At 44.4% G+C, this 21,973-nt stretch overlaps 1 protein-coding gene across 2 annotated transcripts in view; it reads left to right on the forward strand.

Moving 5' to 3' along the window:
* CACNA1D (calcium voltage-gated channel subunit alpha1 D) overlaps positions 1–21,973 on the forward strand; it is a 1,248,477-nt gene that overhangs the window by 1,163,189 nt on the left and 63,315 nt on the right. For both annotated transcript variants that reach the window (XM_069206436.1, XM_069206437.1), the window contains exon 44: positions 8,534–8,697. In XM_069206436.1, the coding sequence (XP_069062537.1) occupies positions 8,534–8,697 (164 nt within the window). The remainder of the gene's footprint in view (positions 1–8,533; positions 8,698–21,973) is intronic.

Here is a 21,973-nt window from a genome sequence, read left to right on the forward strand (position 1 = left end):
CTTGGAGAAGAAGAAGATCACAATTTACAGTAACCTTCGACCTCTCCTACTCCTGTCTCCATGCGTGGTAAGCCAGAGGTGAATGACTGAGGTGGCTCATCCGTGACTGGGGGCATGGGGAATCATAGTTGTTCCCACACAACAAGTAAATCCTTGATGTATTAGTAATCCCAGGATTACATCTGGATATAATCATGCATCTTCCCAATCCCAACTATTAAATGCATCAGGAAATCCCTGTCACTGCACAGGTCTAAAATATTTCCATAGTGGTGTTCTGCCACTCAGTTCCCAGATGTATGCCTCTCTTCTGCCATTACTAGAGCTCACTTTGAATAGGGTGGGACAAGCATACCAAGGAAAATCCTATTAATTGCTTAAGTGCCCACTGAAAGTTCACTATATCTTTGGATCTCTCTCCTTGGACAACACATAGAAGTGGAAATGAATTACTGGTTTGAGAAGCATCTGACAATGTCCAGCAAAGCTTAGGATAAAATTTTAAGAACACGTGAACACTTTAAAAGAAAACTATGTGATATCCAATCAAACTACCCTGTCGCCACAAAAATAGAAAATAAATAACAAAAATGCATTTATCCAATGATAAGGAAAATGTGTGCATAAATGTTCATAATTTCTCTTCTATTACAATACTTTTTGTTATGTGTACTTCTACCTGCAGATTCCTCTCCTCTTCAATCTCCTCGAGGCCCCAGATTGGATCTGGAAAAGTCACTCAAACTCTCCAGCACTGATATTTGTATTTGACTCTGCATCAGTGCTGCGTACCTCACTGGACAGTACATCACAGGAGCAGTATAAGCTCCACCTTTGCATTCTTAAATCAATTATTTTTTTCTCATGCAGTTCGACATAGTTCCAGAATGTTCTCTTTGGATGTCTCTCTACAGGAAATCTGTGTTTAAGCAGTGCCAGTCCTCTACAAGGTGTATTTGTGGTGCCTGGACCCAAGCACAACCCCAGTTTGCACGATAAATGTGACATTATGCACAGTAAGTATATGAAGGAGCGAGAAGTGAAACTGTTTATTTTGGATCCCTCTGATGACCACCAAGACTGGCTTCATTCTAAAACTATTTCTGCTCCACGTCTGCCTATTGACCATAAACCAGTAAGTCATCCAAAAACTCAATGAACAAAGCCAAGAAAAGTCACAATAAGGGCCATATGTCGGAGTCGAGGCAGCGTTCCTGTTCCCACTCTTGCTTTAGTTCTATAGGCTCTCATCAAGTTTCCCAAAGAACATCTTCTTTGGAGCATGAGCTTGTTGATGTCACCTTGGCACTGACTTAGGGCCTAGCCTAAGGCCCTATGGCACCTCCAGTTGTCTAAGAGTTCCCTGCCCTTGGCTCTAAACCCACACAAACCTCCACCTTTTTTCAGGTGATTCTGGTGTTGTTTCATTAGGCTTCCTCTGGTATCCCTCATGGAGCCGGCAGGTTTCCCACCTGTGCATCCCCTGATATGTACACCCTCACCCTCAGCACCAGCCAACCCTCCACAGCCTCTCCCTACTGCTCTCCCTTCACTAAAGCTGCATTCTTCTGCCAAAGGCCGGTCCCATGGGCAGAGAACAAGTCACATATTCTCACTGTTTTTTTCAGCCAGCATATTGTGCTCAGGGATGAAACCCATCATATTTGCGTTGGGCTAGTCAGTGATCAATCATCTAGTGTCCTGCTGACATCACACTTTGCTTTGTGGGCAAAACAATTTTGACTGCCAATCCTTACCTGTAAAGAGTAGTGGCCCTGGTTTCTTCCTGCTCGAAGTAGATCACAGGACTACGAGTCTGAAAATTTTGAGATCATAAAAAAAAAATGTTCTCCGCTGGCAGTCTTGCCCTTCATTCCACAAATGTGACCAGACTGCTTTCACCCTATTCGCTCGACCTGTGGAGACAGCAGGGAAAGTCATGTCAAATCTTCTCAGCCACTTGTGAGGCAACTTTACAGAGCTCATACCTGATGGCCAGAATACTGCTAAGCAAATTCTCAGGTGGGATTAAACATGGTAGACGCGGTAGCATACTCAATGGGGGCCTCTAATGCTATTTGAAATGGATGTCTGGGCCAACAAAATGAATCTGCTATTTGATGACCCTTGCCCATGTGGTGTTAAGACCCGTTTCACCCCTGAGAGCTTCAAGCAGGGATGGGATATGATTCTTTCCCTCTGGCCATCCTCTGCTGCCTCTGCCGTGGCTCAAGTGTTCATTACAGACTGCAGCAGCTGTCTTCCTCCTCCTTTCCAACACGACCCCCAAAACCACTTTGGCTCATTCCCAAGGGAAGACATGCGACCTGTGAGAGGGAGGCTGAATTACCATCTGTCGGATTGGCGCACCATCATGACAGATTTCTAGGATGATAGTAGAGCAGGGCTATACTCTTCCTTTCCATGAGTTTCCCCAATAATTTCTCTGTCCTCTAGTACTTTGGTGGCTCATGCTCGCACTCTGATGTAGGCAATCTTGATTCTGCTGAGCAAGGGAGCATGGAACTTGTTCCAGAGCCAGGATCGGGCAGGGACCTTACTTTTGTTACTTTCTTGTCACCAGGAAGGGCAGTGGGCCTCATCCCTTTCTAGACCTTTGGGTCTTGAACTCCTTCCTCCGCCTGATGAAATTCAAGATGTTGTCCATTGTTCAGGTTCTGTTGGCTCTGTAGATAGAAGACTAGATGGTGTCCATCGACTTGCAGGATGCCTGTTTTCACATACCATTCCTGCTTTCGCACAGGAGATACCTGCATTTTATGGTATTCTCCACCCACTACCAATTTGCTGTTGCCAGGAATGCATATTCCCATACCTTGACGACTGGCTGTGGAACGGGGACTATCCACAGCTGCTGTTGGACAACTTGGGTTCATCTGCATCATAGATGTTCAGCTTGGGGTTTTTCATCAAAATTCCCAAGTTACCTGGAAATCTCCCAATGCCTCTTCTTTTTCGGTGGTGTTGGAAATGACATCTCTCAGAGATTATCGGCTTTCCCAGAGGGTTCTAGAAATTCTGAATATGATTCTGATGTGTAAGTGGGGGGGAGTCTTCCTCCGGAACTGATCGCCTCTTATGGATGTACTGCACTTTGCGCTTTTGTTGGCCTGGCAAGGTCTGGAAGTCAGCTCAGTTAGAGATGATCTATCTTCTTTATTTCTCTTTTCTTCAGTGGGACCTTCACTCAGTGCTCACTTTTATGATAGGGTCTGAAGTTTTAGCCTATGCGTAGTTGCCTGCTGCAGCTTTTGAATTCTGATTAAGGGCCTGATTACAACTTTGGAGGAGGTGTTAATCCATCCCAAAAGTGACGGTAAAGTGACGGATATACCACCAGCCGTATTACGTGTTCCATAGGATATAATGGACTTGTAATACGGCTGGTGGTATATCCGTCACTTTACCGTCACTTTTGGGACGGACTAACACCTCCTCCAAAGTTGTAATAAGGCCCACAGTGTTTTTCATTGCTATCACCTCTGCTTGGCTGATTAGCGAGTTGCATGTGGGCTTTGTCTTTTTGTCTTCTCCTTTTTAGCCTTGGATGAGTAGATTCTCAGGACAAATGTCTTCTTTATTTTGAAGTTTGTCATCCTGTTTCACATAGGACTTTCGATCACCCTGCCAACTTTCTATCCACCTCCTCCTTCCACCAAGGAGGAGGTGGATGAGCTCTTTCACTTGCATCCTTGTGGGACTCCCAGCTTTTATGTGGACAGGCCACATGATAGTCTTTAGAAGTCACTTGTTAATATGGCCCAGTTAGACTTTCAGATTCAACTGGCAAGCAGAGTTATGAACCAGCTTGCCAACAAGGGCAGGAAAGTCAGATAGGCTGTGATTCATGCACCTTTCACAACTTACCTGGAGATAATGCATATTGGATAACAATCATTCATGTGAGAAACTGCAAGTTTATATTAATTACTGAGCTCTGGGGACCATTTTACCAAAAGATGGACAAACGCAAGAAATCTACACTGTGTATTTTAACCAGCTGTATTAAATTTTAAAGCCTGGTCCTTTTGCAGAATATATGAATTAGTATTATTTCAGAAATAAAAATAATGGCGAAAAGAAAAAATACGATGCCTGTAAATTCAAGAAAAAAATGTGACATATTCAATGGTGATCAATAAGTTGAACCATTGATGAGATCAATCTGTATCAGAATCCCTCCCTTCATATTAATGCAACAGTGCCATATAAATAAGTTTCATACATAGCCTTTTTACACATTTACATTTCACTCCCAGCTTTTCAGTGTTTCTCAGGCAGCAGCAGACAAGGTTAGTTTCGATCTTTGTTCTGTTGTGCTTTGTTTGAGAAAGTAGATGATAGCACCAATGTACTCCAGTGCGCGATCTTCAAGGAGACCATTTGCATCTTGGATGCTTCCTTAGAAACCTAGAGATCCTCTCAGTTGGGATACCTGTGCATCTGTCTTCTATACGATTTCTCAGCATTGTTATGAGAACAGGCTTCAAGATTTGTCATCTAAGGTGTAAAAGGAAATGTGTGAATTTCTTCTACCCATTTGCAAAAGAGTACTGTACTTTATAATTCATGATATTGAATACATAACTTGTTGATCCACTATGAACCTATATTAAAGCATCACACTATAGAATGAGAATGGCCAATGAAATAATGAGCAAACTATGCAATTAGAATGTATAACTGAATGCTATTAGGGCCTTGGAAGCAGAAAAACATCAAAGCACATGACTGGATTAGTTGTCTATCCTCATCATCTGTACAGGTGCCAAGAAGGGCACAGCCATTCAGAAGAGGATGCTTTCTAGATGAGTTGTGTTGTGTATTAAGACTTGTTACGCTGTTGCCAAAAAGAAGTCTCCTGAGAGCACAGGGCCCATTCAGCCACGGGGAAGAGGTCTTGGCTGTACAAGGGTGTTCTGGTCCTGGACGTCTGTCAGGCTGTGATATTGGCTTTGGTCCACACCTTTACCTCGCATATTTGCTTTGACGCTGAAGACTGCAGGTGTGGCCATTGTACCAGATCTGCTCTGCATGACATTTTGGTTTGATTATCTTCTTAGAAGCACCTTAGGAGAAATACTGCTTGGCTATTGATATATGAAATTAGGAATGCGCAGGTAGAAGTACCCATCCGAAGAACAAAATACTTACCTTCTGTAAGTCTTTCTGATCGATACTCTATCCACCTGTAGACTTCTCACCACTTTTCGGTACTGAGGAATGGGCAGAGTTACATCAAATTAAGTTCCACTTTAGTTTTGGGATCCTGATCTAGAATTATCGGTCTTGTTGGTGTGGTCTGCGCCTATGATGGCAGGGCACAGGAGTAGCGCTTATTTGACATATATGACTATGATGCAAGGTCCGGTGTGATACCAGGCATTGATGTGAAGTTGAGTGCCACCTACCAGCGCAGGAGAGATTTCAACTTTTCCAGATCCAGTCTGCACTTCGAGGAGATTCAAGAGGTAAAGAATCTGAAGGTAGAGTATCCACTAGAAAAATCATTACTGAAGATTAACTAGCTTGTACATTTAGTAGCTTTACTGCCCAAAAAGAGCTGCAAAGCACTCAATTAGTTATGTTGGACATTTCTTTTTTTGAGGTGTACTTTTGCCTGACATTGCTACATCTTATGTGTGACATTTTGAGTGACACCTCTCTTTCCTCTACTAAATGTCCTGGGCAATCCTTCATTTGTCGCTCCGTAGGAGGCACAGTCCAGATGTTGGTACCACTAAAAACACTCAGAACAACCCCTTGCTGGCCCTAGTGAAATTTCACAATAGCATACCCCTTACTGGCCTTGTTGAGACTTCACAATAGCAAGCACAGTGGTCTTCCATCAATCAAACGGAGGAGCATAAACACAAGGTGCTATGTGGAGTTCCTTGCTTTTTTAAAGAGGTAGGCTTCGTATCCTCCCTCCTGTCGACTGTAACCATCCAAGCTCATCCAACTACCAACTTCCATGTAACCACAGACAATATAAGCATCATTGACAGCTGGCTCTAAAAGTATTACTGGACCCAGAGAATGCATGTGTAAATAGTGTCATGATGTAATGAGCATGCATAGACCCACAATATCCAGACTGTAATGTGCATTCACAGTGGCATAAGGAACAATGTCGGGGGCAAGAGACTTGTTGCTCTCTCACTCTGCCTTTCTCCGATCCATTAGTTTGCCCAGCCATGCCACAGAGTTATTGTAGAGCCACTTCCAAACATGACTAGTGTCTTAAGCAGGTACATATTCTCTCAGGACAAGGCACATGTCTCAGGGAGCACATCTACTACTACTCTCCCCTCTGTTCCTAACTCCTCACTCCACTCCAGCTCCACACTCATTGACACGCGCTCATATCCTCTCATTTTGCACCTACTCTGCCCCCCATTTCCTAAACTGCATTCACCCTCGTCACAACTCACTGTTTTAAACTTTTTACGCACCAACTGCTATCTCTAACCCTGTCTCTTCACACACTTCCCGTACCAGGCTTGTCCATTGAATTATGCCTTATTTATGTTACTCTCCTCTTACCCGATCAGACTGCGTACCCTCTCAGTATGCCCTACCCCTCATTCTACTCTACCCGCTGATTCTGCCACTACACCTTCACGTTGCCGATGGCCTGTCATTCTGTGTCACATCGTCATTTTATTGCTTCCCTTCATTCTGCTGCTATCCCCTTGCTGTCTGTTGTACCTGTGGCATTCTCAGCGTGCGACAGGCTGAGCATTCCAGTGATTGGAATGGCTAGCTGAGGGTTCTGTAACAAGTTACCCAGAGGCTGGCAGGGGACTGGAGGCTGGCAAAGGGGGCTCTGTGTTCTACCAACAAATAAAGCATGAGTGAAACCTCCATCTTCGTTTGTGGTGGTGTGTGGAATCCCAATCGTAACACTCTCATTTCCATTTTATTGTGTCCTACTCCTCACTTCTTTCTTACCCATGTCTCTGTCTTAGCACTCACCTTGCATATCTCCCTCAATCTGTTCTTTATTTGTAAGCAACCCTACTCTCTTGCTGCACCTAGTCTGCTCCGACCCCCTCACACTCCGCATAATCTATAGTGTCCTAACCCTGTTGCCTCCTTGGCTCCTACTTCCTCTCTTTATCCTTAGCCTCTCACCATGCCGGACTTCCAGACTGTACCCTCTTGTTCTGCTCTTACACTCTACTCATACTGACTCTGCTGTACCCTACACTTAGTTTTTCCATTTGCTGTCCCTACCCTGCCACTTTATCATCTCATTCTGCTCCTGCCAGTTTAACTCCATAGTCATTGTCAATTTGTCTCAACAATGAATTGCGTCCCTGAACTCTGATCCTACCTCATGAATCGCCCCCTACTCGATCACTCTGCTGCCCTCACATATGCACTTTGCTCTTATGCACATACCTTCTCACCTTGCTGCACTCATCACACCTCTGACTCCTTCTCACTGCTGGTACCCAATGACTGATGGGTAGAGTGGCCAAAAAAGCAGCAAGTGACCTTACCTGTGCTTCAGGAGTTTTCTGCATAGCATTATTTGGTCCTCAGTTGAGATACAAGGTTACAAGACAGTTAGACTCCTATGTACCTGGGGATCCAATCAGAAGCTCTGTGCTCTGTCCTTGAGGTTGGAACTGCCAACTTGCTGCTCTGACAGCAGGTACGGAGGCTGAGTACACCACAGAGCCTCTTTAGAATTAAAATCTTGGGTGACCCTCCTCCTCTAGTGACTGACCTGCTCTGCGGATTGGATCAGGGCACCAGTCAGTCCTCACAATAGAAGCTTCTAATCTTGGAGCTTGAAGTGCAAAGCTCTGCACCTTATGCCTTAATGCTGCTGTCAGTGGGTAAAAAGTCCTCCACCTCGCTCCCTGTCCAGAGGCATGCCTGCTTCACAGAGCACTGCGAGGATCTTGTGGCACCACCTTGTCAGCACAGGCATAGTACAGCAGGAAAAAACAACCAAGAGCTGCTGTCTAGGTAAATCAATTGTGCTTGCCTGGGAAGCAACAGAAGGTGCCAGAGTCATGTGAGGCTGAGCCCAGAACCTGCCTGTTTATGTTGTATTTAGTGACAACTTTAGAGAGCCCAGGCCTGGTCACAGCTCAGTTTGTTTAATGAAAGCAAAGTAGAAGCTGCAAAGACCATTAAATAAGAGTGACTCTTAGCCCCCATAGCAACGCTCACCTCCTGTTCCCGCTGGGTGAGCTGATAATTGCAACTAGGCAGCCAACAAGGCAGGGAAAGTCTAAGTGCGCTGGCTGCCCTAGTTATATCCTACAGCACCTCATTGCACAGCATATTCGGTCCCAGGAGCTGTAGTTTGTGTGACAAATGCAAGTTATTGTAGTGATGGATACACCAGAACTAAAATGCTTTAGTCTGACACCTGATGTGTGGTATTTGGCAGGGATGCCCAAAAAAAGAAAGGTCCATAATTTGTCTATGTCTGTGACAAAATGAAGTCATATTGAATCTTATATTGTATGAAATATTTTTGTTTACCCAGGCAAACATATGATTATCATGACAGATATCAAGGCATTGATGTTGATTATGAAAGACCAAAAGGTTATCATCACCCAAATGGCTTATTTGAAGAAGATGACTCACAGATATTTTATGACACGAAAAAGTCACCCAAGAGACGCTTACTACCTCCAACTCCTACATGTAAGTATGCATCTTTATTATCCTATTATATCATTCACCACATATAGTAACTGGAATGAGAAAATAGGATCTTCATTACTGACTGGAATACCTTCTAAGCGCTAACTAACTGTAAGTGCTTAATAGATCTGTATCCTAGTGTTTTCTTTTCTTTATGGCACTCTTGGTGTGGGTATCAAATGATCTGTAGCTGTTGAGAGGTTTTGCTGTTCTCTGTCTTTGTTAATTATTATGACTGTTGGGTTTGAATTGGGTTTATGTATTGTGAAACACAGAATTTCTGTATGATCATTCATTATATCTAGTCCATCAGATCCATAAGGTCACCTACACGTTTGTTGTATCCACGTGTTTCTTGTATCCTATTTCTTTCTTTCCATACTTTTAAACGTGGTTCTGGAGCTCTGCTTTCTTTTGTCAGTTGACAAATGCCTTCCAGTATCTTTTACCAGAGTGCAAGGGACCGATGTTGCCACAGAAGATTACAAGGTTCAAACCGTGCCATTAATGTTGGAAACAGATGTTTGTGACTGACTCACATGAGGTCTGCCTCTGATGCATGAGCTCAGATCAATTCTAAGAAGCGTGAACAATTTTTGTTCATGAACCTGAAGGCGATCTGGGACCATGAAGCAAAGCTACTTCACTGAACACACAAAGAAGTCACGTCACTCATGTAAGTCCTGCTCCTTCTTCTAGTCAAGGGTGTGGACCCATCCCCACTCTTGAAGCCATTTCTGCGCAGGTATTCTTCACAGTCAAATTCATCTGGTAAGGCAAAGTCAAAATCACAGAAGAAGCATAAGAAGCTGAAGCGGGATTCTACCTCCTCTCGTCACTCTGTCCTAAGAGAAGTCAATAATGTTCCTCCAGCACATCAGTTTAACTCTTAGGAGTCAGTGCTGTTACCAGCGAACCATCTCTTCAGCACACTATCCATAGTGGATTCTCCCCTGACTGTCCATTATTCAACGGTTGTGGATGACATGGTGGACAAGATGGATTTATCCAGTCCTTCAACCCAGGAGAAGTTGGAAGAGATGCCATACACTGCTCAACCCCCAAGGATCTGGCTCCAGAATATGCATACGTACTGCCCAGTTATACTTATCTAAGAATCCTTTTTTAACGTCTGAGCGTTGAGTTAAAGAGCAGAGACCCAAGTTTCAGTGCAGCTCTTGACTCTTCTGGTGAAGCTCCTGCTTCCCATGTACAGCTCTCACCCTGGCATAGCTTGTGAGACCAGATGATCCTTATACTCTTGTCCCCTCTTACTGAGACAGAATTTCCAACTCTGGTCCAGTTACCAGCCTAGCTTTACTCCTGGCTACACTGGTGGCCTTCCAGAATAGGTAATTGCTTTGCAGACTTGCCTGTAAAAGAGCTCAACTTCAAGACCTGAACATGACCTAGGCACTGATCCGGAGGCCAGTACCAGTGACCACGCAGAACAGCGTCCAGCTGCATATAATAATTGCCAAGCATTGTCCTTTGTGACACCAGCATCCCTGAAAGAGAACAAAAGCACGATGCCTTAGTAGGCACATTTTCTTCAGAAAGGCTCCAAAGATTCTGAAGTTGTCTTTTTCCAAACCTGCTGTCTCAAAATTATTGTATACTACATACCAACCTCCAGGTACTGTCCAATCTTTTTGCTTTGAAAATCCACCAGCTTAGAATATGGCAGTGGCAGCTGGTAGACAGGGGGCATTGTGGATGTCCCATAACCACATGAGAAAAAAAGAGAAGGCTTGCTAGCAGCTTGCCACTCACTACCTGGCTGCACCAGTAAAGTAAAAAACAGAGCAAGATTTTGTAACCAAAACTGTCTGTATTTTTAGGGTGGTACTGCACAGATCCCAGGTAATAATCTACACTCCCTTGTCATAAAAACCAGTAAGCCTATGTCGCGAGTGCTACATGGCCAGTTTTCAGTGGAGTGCCCTGGGGAGTTGTCTTCTTCCTCCTAGGGCATAGACTGCAGGTGCAAAGGTGACAGGGCGGGGTCAAAAATGAAGTAGGTGGACCCAAACTTAGTGTGGGTTCCACCCACCATTTTTTTTATGACCCTCTTTGTCTCAGGAGAAGTCTGGGATGGAACCCGAAGATTTAGTTTCCTGGTGAGTACATTGTTACCTGAGACCTGTCCTGTGTGAGACACTGGCCTGAAGGCCAGTGCTGTTGACTACTTTAAAGTCTCTTCACATATAGGGCATGGAACTGCAGGATCGGGCAGGGTCCATGCTTAAGCAGGCAGTGCTCTCGGACATGGTCCCCACTGTCCTGCCCTGCTGATATCCAGTTGCCAGCTTGACTCTAGGGTTTCATCTTAGGAAATAACATACATGAGAATACAATATTCAGAACAATGAGCAGCTAAAGAAAAGTTGTTGACTGGACTGGCCTTTAGGAAAGTGATAATTGGTCAGGCTGATCACACTGTGTTGGGTTTCCCTTCACTCATAGGCTAGTCCACTTGATAGTGTTTCTAAGCTGGGGAAAAACTAACTGGCCTGAAGAAGGAGTCCAGTAGTTTCACATGTGTCAACCCCAGTTGCAGTTTAGTGTTAACAATTGTAATGGGGCTACGTACCTCCCCTATCTCTAGCCTAACATAAAGAAAACCTCCATTCAACTTCCATGGAAAGAGCTTTCACCTAGGCTCACTTGCAGAGAGCTCTATCCCTGCTACACTTACAATCACCTTCTTCCTCATTCTCTATCCCTTCCCACATGCAGAAAGAAACACGTTACTCTTACATATATACATGTGAACCCCAGCCTTATCCCTCGCACACAAGGCCCCAGTCAAGTAAGGACCATGGCTGCCATTGGTGCAGGTGTATGAGGGACCTATTGTACCCTATATATGGCTGCTTTTTCATTCCCCAATCAGGGGGCAGCTGGCCTATTTTCATTTGTTGCACTGGGTGCAATTTATCTTAATGTTTAGGCTAATGACCCTTGAGCCTTATTATGGGTGTTGTGATCCAGTCTGTGCGATTTAAAGCAGGGCATTATGCTCCACCACTTACAAACTTCACCAGCTGCCACTGGTATGTGATGGCGAAGGTAGCATCCATGAAGGGTAAAAAGCAATGTCCTCCCACATTGCCAAAGAGAAAAATTATCTGGTGATAAAAGATTTATCAGTCTGGAGATTGCTCCTAGCAGATGCCAGTGCCAGCTCTAGTATGAGTTCAGATGCTGTGCTACCTTGCTCCTGGACTGTGCCAAGGTGAAGAAATTAAAGGAGCAGATATTGAGGAAGACCAGGGATCCTATCAACATTGCCACCAGGAGCATAAACATTGGCCAAGCTGGGCATAATTGTCCAAGTCTTCAGACCTGAAACAGAAGCCCAGGATAAAGTAATCTACCTTGATGAATAACTTGATTGGAACCACACCAGCAAGATCATCCAGCAGTTCAAGAGTACCATCCAAGTGTTTTTGGTTAACTATCCTCCACCTTTACAGATGACAAAGCCCTTTCAATTTTTTACAGAAGGGAGTCTATTGAACCCAAAACCTGGAGTGGGCTCTGCTCTTCTCCAGTGCATTATAGCAAAGAAAGGACAGGGGGTACAATCCCAGTTCCAGAGTTGTCCATATGCCCTGCAGCTCATCTTGGCTCCAGCTCAGGGGCGTCTTTCCTTAAAAAAATTATAAAAGCTTTCCAGGCATTGCTACTACTAAATCACTATATATAAAATGCATGGGCCCTTCCCGTGGTGAGGAACTGCTGTGCTCTCAGCAGCTACATCTTCAACCATCAGGTTACCTCTGTCTTAGCTGGCATCCCGGGAACATTAGTTGGAGATAAGGTGGTAATTCTCTTTAAGAATTATCAAACTGGTCCCACCTACAGAAAGGGGGCAGGGATTCTACTCTGCATTACATTCTTGTGAGGAAAAAAGAGTCTCCAACTCTTCCTGGATCTGCAGGATCTAAGCAGGATCCTGCACCAGTATACCTTTAAAATGATGACTTTATCTGAGGTACTCACAGCAATGCAGAAGAACAACTGGATGTGCATAGTAAACCTTCAAGATGTTTAGTTCTGTATGCTCTGCCTGAAGGAGAATAAGAAATAACTCTGTTTCACAATGGGAATGAAGCACTACTTGTTAGAAATTGGGTCTTTAGTTGGTCAGAGGTATGCACTCTGTCCAAGTAAGGACCACAATCCTAGTCAGGGTAAGTCAGGTTCACTCCCTAAATCAGGGGTCTCCAACCGTATCTGTAGTGAGAGCTACTTCTGATCTGTGAAAATCATTGTGAGCTACGAAGGCTAAACAACTTGTGCATTATTACCAGACCCCTCCACATCCAGCTTCCTTGACTTCAAGCCTAATGTCCATAGAGCCAGATATTATGTTGTGTACAAAATACTTTGACTAGAAGCCCTGTGACACATAGGTGTGTCAGTGAGAGTTTGGTCTTTAGAGATGTATAAACATGTGTGCATATTAATGGGATATATGTGTATAGGTAACAGAGAGCCTGTGTCAAATGTACTTGTGGTACAGGACAAACCTTTCGTCATGTGTGGCACCATTACATGTATACCACAACCATACATACATTTTATTAAATGAAACATTTAAATTGCAAATTGTTCATAATGTGGAACAATTCTTTGCAATTTAAATTTCTCCCATTTAAAAAATGATTATTTTTCAGTTATAAATATGGCAGTGTTCTACTTTCCACTGGTAGCAAGAGGCCTGCTGTTTGTAAATGCAACATTTTGAAAAAAGAAATTGAGTAAATTAAAATGAAAGTTAACTTAAACATAAGGTAACTTTTCATTTTAATTTTCTCTGATTTGAAAGCATTGAGAAACACCATGTTATTCTCACCCCCAATACTGAGTAAACAAGGACTTTTATTTAAGAGTTAAATCCTTAGTGCTTCAATTCATCACCTCCGCACCTCACCATAGGTCATAAGTCTAAATCAAGCACTGCTCCTTATCAGACCCTGTTATCTGCAGCCTGACGATAATAATGTGAAATAAACACAACCTTCCCTTAACTTTAAAAGGGAAAATGTTATCCTGTGCTTATTTAAAAATGAACACAAGGCTGTGAGCTACTCTGAAGGGGTATGGGAGCTACTGGTAGCTCGTGATTGACTGGTTGGAGACACCTGCCCTAAATTAACCTGCATTCACCCTCTGGTAGCTTGGCACAGAGCAGTCCAGATTAACTTAAGAGGTAATGTGTGAAGTATTTGTGCAACACACACACAGTATCACCATGGAAACACCACAAAAATATTCCACACAGGTTTAGTAAAATAGAGAATATTTATCTGAGTACAACAAGACCAAAACAACCAAAATATAATCATTAGACTTTGAGATATAAATTTGTAAAGATTTGGTGGGTCATTATGACCTTGCAGTCCTGCATCGCCACGGCGGCGGTGGCAGCCAGACCGCCGACAGCGTGGCAGTACAGGACCGCCAAATTTTGACAATGGCAGTGAACTGGCTGTATAGCAGCCAGTTCACCACCTGTACCACCAGGGTGGTAGGACCCCCTGACCGAAGGTAAAATACCTTAGACCCGGCAGTCCACCTAACACCGCCTGCGGTATTTTGTGCATCCTTACCTCCTGAGATTCCATGGCGGCAGCCCCGCCACAGAATCCCTGGTGGTAAGGATACTGGCGACAGGAATGCTCATTCCTGTCACCACTGCAGGACTCCCCAACTCCCCCTCCATGTAGGACCCTCCCCCCACCTCCAACCCCATCTGAAGCCCCTCACCCCCTAAGCCGTGACACCCCCATCCACAGTCCCCATTCCAACCCCACCACCGCCCGATCCCCATTCCAAAACCCCCCACCCACACATCCACGCAGGCACACATCACACATACATGCATATATGCACACTCATTCACACACACATGCACACATGGCCACAACACCCCCTCACCCCCGCATACATGCATTCACACATGCACTTGCATACACACCCACACAAACACACATGACACCCCCCACCCCCTCCGTTCACACAAACACACACCCCCATTCACGCACACAACACTCCACACCCCCCTCTTCCTCCCCCTCCTCTGTCGGTCGATCACCTTACCTGATGGTTGCAGTGGTCATCCAGAAGGGAATGGGGTCCATGGGGCTTGCTCTGCCGCCAGCACTCCGTCAACACAACACTGCCACGCCTACTACTAAGTTGTGATAGGCGTGGCGGTGTTGTGTTGACATGGTGGTGCCAGCTGAGCAATATCCACTTCACCGCCAACCACCAGTATGGCTGCTATCGGCTCTCCGCCCAAGTTATGGCAGAGAGCCGTCAGCAGTCATAATATGGCGGTCGGATGACCGCCATCACTGACGGTCTTGTGGCTGGCAGCATTTCGGCGATCTACTCTGTGGACTGCCAAAGTTATAAAGAGGGCCTAAATGTGAAAATATTGCTTAGAAGTCACGAGCTGTCAAAATGTTACTTGAGGCTGCGAGGGACCAGGGCAAATCTACAGTTCAGGCCAACTGCGATGGAGGGTAGCTTGGCTAAAAGACCTACACCGGTGCAGCTAACAAATTACTTTGAATGGACCTTTGATCACTATCAAAAATCCACTGTGTTGCTGTTGAGCCATGCAAAGGGGGACCCGCGTTGTTAACTAGCTCCATTGAAGTCAATGCAGTGCATGTTGTCGAGCCACACTGAGCATCGTCTTTGAGCCCCACAGGCTGTGGGTCCAATGTCGTCAAGCAGCCTCTGCGTCGGTATCGAAGGGCGATGCAACAAAACTTTACACACACTTGGGGCGAAGTGTTGTTTTTTGCAGGAATCAGCTGCAGAACCCACTTCTGAGGATGGGAGAGAGGTACCTCAGACAAGGGTTGGACTCACCGATGGCAGAGTCCAGCAGCACCAGGGGGGTTGCAAGCACTCTCTGGTTTAGCAGGATGAGTTCAGTCGTTGTCCTCAGCAGGGCAGAGATCACCAGGCAGCAGGGCGGCTCAGCAATGCAGTGAAGCAGTTGCTTGGAACAGCCAGTCCAGGCAGAGTGGCAAACCTTACAGCACAGCAATCTTTACTCCAGTAGAGTTCTTTACACGTCCAGTAGTGTTCTGATTTGCTAGTATCAGAACCCCAGTACTTCACAGGCTTCAGAGCATCTCCTTCACATGCACAGGTTGCCCTTTCATCACAGCCAAAGCTCCGGACTATTAGCTGGGGGTAATTAGCCCTTTGTATAGGGCTTCTCCACTACACTTTAGAATGTAGGTGTGACCGCTTCCCATCCTCGCTGCACAGAAAAACCCATCAGTATACAGATGAATTCAGATGCAGTTGAATGTCCTGTGTTTTGGCTCTTTCGAGAAATGTACAAATGTAGCTGTTACCCAGCCCAGACCAGATGTGTATTGGAGACAGGCTGTCAGGAACACAGAGCAGTGAAAGCAGAAAAAAGCCTACTTTCTAAAAGTGAATTTCTAAAACAGTATTAATATACCGAACTTCACCAGAAAAGAGTAGATATCATCACCATTCCAATTATATGAACCATGATGCAGCTACTCCTTTATGATCAGGAATTACAACCTAAAGACATATTAAGGAACCCTATGAAAGGAGTAGGCCGAACATTAGTGAAAAATGAATTTGGGAATTTTTCACTACCAGGATATGTAAAACTTAAAAGTACATGTCCTGCCTTTTACTTACATAGCACCCTGCCCTATCGGCTACCTAGGGCCTACCTAAGGTGCGACATATATATTATAGAAGTGGAGTTTAAGGCTTGGCAAGTAGTTTTAATACCAAGTCGAAGTGGCAGTAAAGTGCACACACAGGCTCTTCAGTGGCAGGCCTGAGATAGGTTTGAAAGGCTGCTTCAGTGGGTGGCACAATCAGTGCTGCAGGCCCACTAATAGCATTTAATTTACAGGCCCTGGGTATGTGGGACACCATTTTACAAGGGGATTACACATAAATTAAATATGCCAAACAGGAGTAAACCAATGTTACCTTGTTTAGAGAAGAGAACATATGCATTTTAGCACTGGTTAGCAGTGGTAAAGTGCACAGAGTCCTAAAGCCAACATAACAAGTAAGAAAAAGAGCAGGAGGAAGGCAAAATGGCCATTTCCAACACAGCCCCCCTCCACCCTAAAGCCTGGGTGGACTAATCAATACTTAGAGCGATAGATCCTAGACAATGGCCCACTACTGCAGGACTACTTGCTAGTTCTATGCCTGTCTGAACCCAGGTGGATCCCTCTATTTATGCTTCCAGGGGCCACTAAGCTAACCCATGGGGAATCCTTTTCCTTACCTGGGAATCCCATCTGTGCAGCACTAACCGTAACTTGCTCAAACACACATCCCAGTAGGCAGACAGTACCGCTATCGCCAGCAAAGTGATGTGGCCCATTCCAGCCCTTGGGTCTGACTTCTGTTTCCAACCCAAGGAAAACTATATCCACAGGGACAGCAGCCAACAGAGGCCACTGACAGCTATCAGTGTCAAGAACCAGGCCCCAGGCCATCGAGGGGTCTTTGTCATCTGTGGTTTCTCAGCGTGGGGGGCTGTAGCCCCAGATGCCCTGCATCCTTTTTCCACTCCACCTCCCACCAGTTCAGGGTTGGTATCCTGCAACTGGTCCTCCAACTTAGGTATATACCCTCGGGCTGGATAGGAGTCAGGGGTGAGTCCTTCCCCCTCCTGCCCCTATATCTGCAGTGTCTGTATCCTCTGTTGGGGAGTTGTACTCCCAGAAAACTTAACGATCAGGGCGCTTGTGACAGACACCCCTCCCAGTTCTCTTAGTTTTAGAGAAACTCATTCTCCAGAATGCAGTCAGTGAGCATCTGGGGACTAACTTTGACCCTTCTGTGGGTCACCTCCCTACTCCACTCTAGGGACACCAGGGCCAGAGGGTGGAAGTAGTCCTGCCCATGGGCTGGAGTCAATCCACACACCTCGCCAGTGTACTTCTCTGGAGAGACTAGCTCTTCCACAGCCTTGATCCTGCTAGCCCAAGTATCCCTCAGAGCAGTTGTTGGGACTCCCTTCACTCCCACCTGGTGGCAATGATGACTCCTACCCTCAGGGATCACCAACCCACCCTCTCAGTCTGTCACCCAGCTGAGGGAGATTATGGAATGTTCCATGACCTGCACCTGTGAACTACTTTCCCTTATGGCCATATTGGCCACCCCTATAGAATTCTCTCGACCGGATGGATAGAACGAGTCGCCACTGCTTGTGTCCTAGCTGGGAACACTCAAAACAATGTGGTTTGAAGTGAGGCACCCTGGGCCACCGCCCACCAAAATGCACGAATGTAGCTGTCATCTGGACCTGATGTGTATTGGAGACAGTCTGTCAGGCACACAGAGCAATGAGAGCAGAGAAATGCCTACTTTCTAAAAGTGGCATTTCTACAATAGTACTAATAAATCCGACTTCACCAGAAAAGAGGATTTATTGCTACCATTCCAGTGATATAAAACATGATGCAGCTACTCCTTTATGATCAGGAATTACAACCTAAAGACATATTAAGGAATCCTATGACAGGAGTAGGCCTCACATTAGTGAAAAATGACTTTGGGAGTTTTTTCACTACCAGGACGTGTAAAACGTTAAAGTACATGTTCTGCCTTTTACTTACACCCTGCCCTATGGGCTGCCTAGGGTATACCTTAGGGGTGACTTATATGTAATAAATGGGGTGTTTAAGGCTTGGCAAGTAATTTTAAATGCCAAATTGAAGTAATAGTAAACCGCACACACACAGTTACTACAGTGGCAGGCCTGAGACAGGTTTGAAAGGCTATTTCTGTGGGGGGCACAATCAATGCTGCAGGCACACTAGTAGCATTTAATTTACAAGCCCTAGGTATGTGGTATGTTACTTTACCAGGGACTTATAAGTAAATTAAATATGTCAAACAGGTGTAAACCAATGTTATCATGTTTAGAGAAGAGAGTACATGCACTTTAGCACTGGTTAGGAGTGTTAAAGTGCTCAGAGTTCTAAATCCAACAAAAAGAAGGTCAGAAGAAGAGCAGCAGGAAGGCAGAAAGTTTAGGGGTGGCCCTGCAGAAAGGGCCATTTCCATCACTACAAGTACCTGGCACTGCCATTTGTTCTTACTTGAAAAAGTAGTGGGTTTTCCTTCATCATCAGGGGTTCAGTGATACTAATAACTTGTAAGCTGTCTCCTTTGAGTGGTTTTCAGACATTGTGCAGGGTTCTGCATTCACCCCAATACTACAGACCATTAACAAACCTGGGGTTTAAGTGAACAACCCAAGATCTTTTCTAGGCCTCTTCAGAAACATTTATTTTTTAGGGGTGTTTTCATCTACCAGAGGCTACCCATCCTCCAGAAAAAGTAACAGTGATCATTCAGCCAATTGATAATTTTTGTAGTATTGTGGTACCCCAGGCCAAACTCTACATGTGTACCTTACAATTCCATCTCGAATACCACAGGAGGCTGTTGCAAAAAGACCAGTTAACGTGCAAGCTGGTGCCTCCAACCTTAGTTCTTTCTTTGGATTCGTGAGGGCATCATTCCAACATTTTTTTCTGATGAAGCTTCCACCAGCACCATCCTGAGCTTGCAGTCATCAAGGACTCCTCCTTAGAGTTTCGGGAAGGGTGAGGGAGGAAAGGGACTGCTTAAATCTCTCCTTCAGTGGCTCTAGGAATAGATAAGATGTGTCCCTGTACATGAGATCTTAATTTGGTGCAAACCTGTTCCTATTGACAAGTGTTCTTCACTGGAATGTTTGCCTCTGGGTGCTGGGGGTTTCTCACTAAATAATCCACAAATTAGATCAAGTGTTAAATATCACCCTCTGGGTGAGAGCCACATTGATTGAGGAGTACATGGAACATGCTGCAGATCAATAATTTAAAAATGTAACGTTTTATTTAGTGATTTCCACCTTCATTTGGTTGACTACAGACACAGCAGTGAATCTGTTATCATTGTTGCTACCAGATAATGAGTATGTGCAACATTACCTCAATCCAACAACACCAAAGGCTCAATACTGGACATAATTATTTCTCAGGTCTCTTTATTAAATACTTATGATCCCATCTGTGTGCACTGGTCCGATTATCTAAAGTTCCCTGTTGCTTTATACTTCAGACAATGCAAAACATTCAGCCAAACAAAAAGAAAATGACATTGTTTTGTGACATAAAAAGCATTGACATTAATTCCCTGGCAGATAGGACCCTGAATATTCTGCCTTTCAATTGCTTTAATCAAGACTTAAATATTTATACCGCTAACTATAATTGCATGAAAGACCTTGATGAAGTTATACCTCTTAGATCCATCAAGGTTCTCCAAGGACCTCTGGAAGCCAGCACATCACAGAGAAGGTCTAATTACCTTGTAAACTGACCCAAAATGGAGCTACTAGAAAGAGCAATAAAACAGATCTGTGTACTGCAAGCCTCTAGGTCGTCTAATACCTGCTCTGAACATCTTGTTGAAGTTGTGAAACTGTCCAACAACCTCTGAATCAGCAGTTACTTTTGATGATCCATAATTAAAATGTGAACAATTTATGTAGCTCTTTGGGGAGGAATGACATTTTAGTGAGCACCCTTTGCCAACAACGTCCTACCCTCCTGCTGATCTCAGACTGATCTACAAAGTTCAGATGGATTGAACTCATTCCAGTGAAATTTCTGAGTGTGATTTACTCAAAACTATTGCCAAGGAGAAAGGTTTGAACCATTTTATCAATTGTACCAACGTGAAGCCTGAGCCAGGCCCAAATCATGCTGAAAGCAGTGTCAATTTATGTACACGGGTGCTGAGCTGTGTATCACTATATCAGCTTCTAGAGCAATGCAAGACTGGAAACAGATTGGGTGGTGCCAGTAATGTGCATAATGAGCCTATGCGCAGAAGAAAATACCATTCAAAACCTGGAGCTAGTAGCCCAGCCTGATCAAAGTTCAGAGTTTGTGTTTTCCATTTACTTCTCAGCTGTTTCCCAGATCATGTTAATTGCACCATACACAATTATGATCTAGTAAAAAAGTATTTGATTGTGGAATGGGTATGTTTACAAAGAGTCATGAGAATTTGTAAGGAAACTCATTTTGGCAATGGCAATTCGACCTGCAAGGGATAGAAGCATGTTAATTCATGCATTAACTTGGTCTTCTAATCACATAAATGCTTTACCATGGTTCTCCCTTCAGAGAGTTTACAAATTGCTGCTGATCCACATCCCAAATATTTAACAGCTGCCCTGCTTCATTCAAGCAGATTCTTAAGAGGGCATTACTCTGTAGATGGAGTTGAATTGAATATCATAGATTTAGACCAGTTAATCTGCATTACAGTGAGGTACTTAAATCCAAGGTATCCTCAGATTGCCAGTGAAATATTAATGCTGGGGTCACAAACATAAAGTGTATTATTAGCAGTGTATAGCGAGATGATCAGTTTCCTGACTGTAAAATCATTACGCGATTCCATTTACCATTTTTAACTCATCAGCAGACCTAACACGGCCTTTAAATCGCATTGGTGGTCCAAATTAAACTCAGTCAACTGGGAGCATGCACTATAGAGGCTACCCTGCGTCCTGTAATGGAGGTGATGGAAGAGAAAGACGTCTCACTGTGTTATAAGGCATTAAAGGCCTGGGTCATTAAGGCACTAGATTAAGTAGTCCCCATAAAAATACGCAAAAGAGCTAAACCTGTGGATAAGTCGAGTTGGTTCTCTATAGAACTGAAACTATTAACAAAGCATTTGCAATGCAAACAGTCTTGCATTTGCTTGAGCTCGAGCAATTAGCATTGTAAACTCCTAACTGGACTTTTCCACATAAATTGAAAATTAAAATAAAACAGTTTCACATAACTAACCGGACTTTTCTTGCCATATAAACTGAAAAGTAAATATTTCACATAAGCGAGCTGACTGCTGCCATCAGTGCAAAGCAGACACACAAAAGGAAATAACAGTTCACTCGTAGTGAAATCTATCGGCAAAAGTGCAGTTATCTACGTAACCGGCAAAAGTGCAATTAACTATGTAACAGGGTCGATGTCATGCAAAGTGCTCAACTTCTGCCAAGCGAGATCGTGCTGCAAAAAAAAGAGAAAAATGTAGTCCACAAACAGGACGGAAAGCAGCGAGCCTCATATGTTTTCAGAACTTGGTTGCTGGGCTCTAGGAGGGTTAAGCACTGGAAAAGGCATGACGTGTGCATGCCTTCCACTAATGAAAGCAA

The sequence above is a fragment of the Pleurodeles waltl genome, chromosome 9 (genome assembly GCF_031143425.1).
Source record: "Pleurodeles waltl isolate 20211129_DDA chromosome 9, aPleWal1.hap1.20221129, whole genome shotgun sequence".
Lineage (NCBI taxonomy): Eukaryota > Metazoa > Chordata > Amphibia > Caudata > Salamandridae > Pleurodeles > Pleurodeles waltl.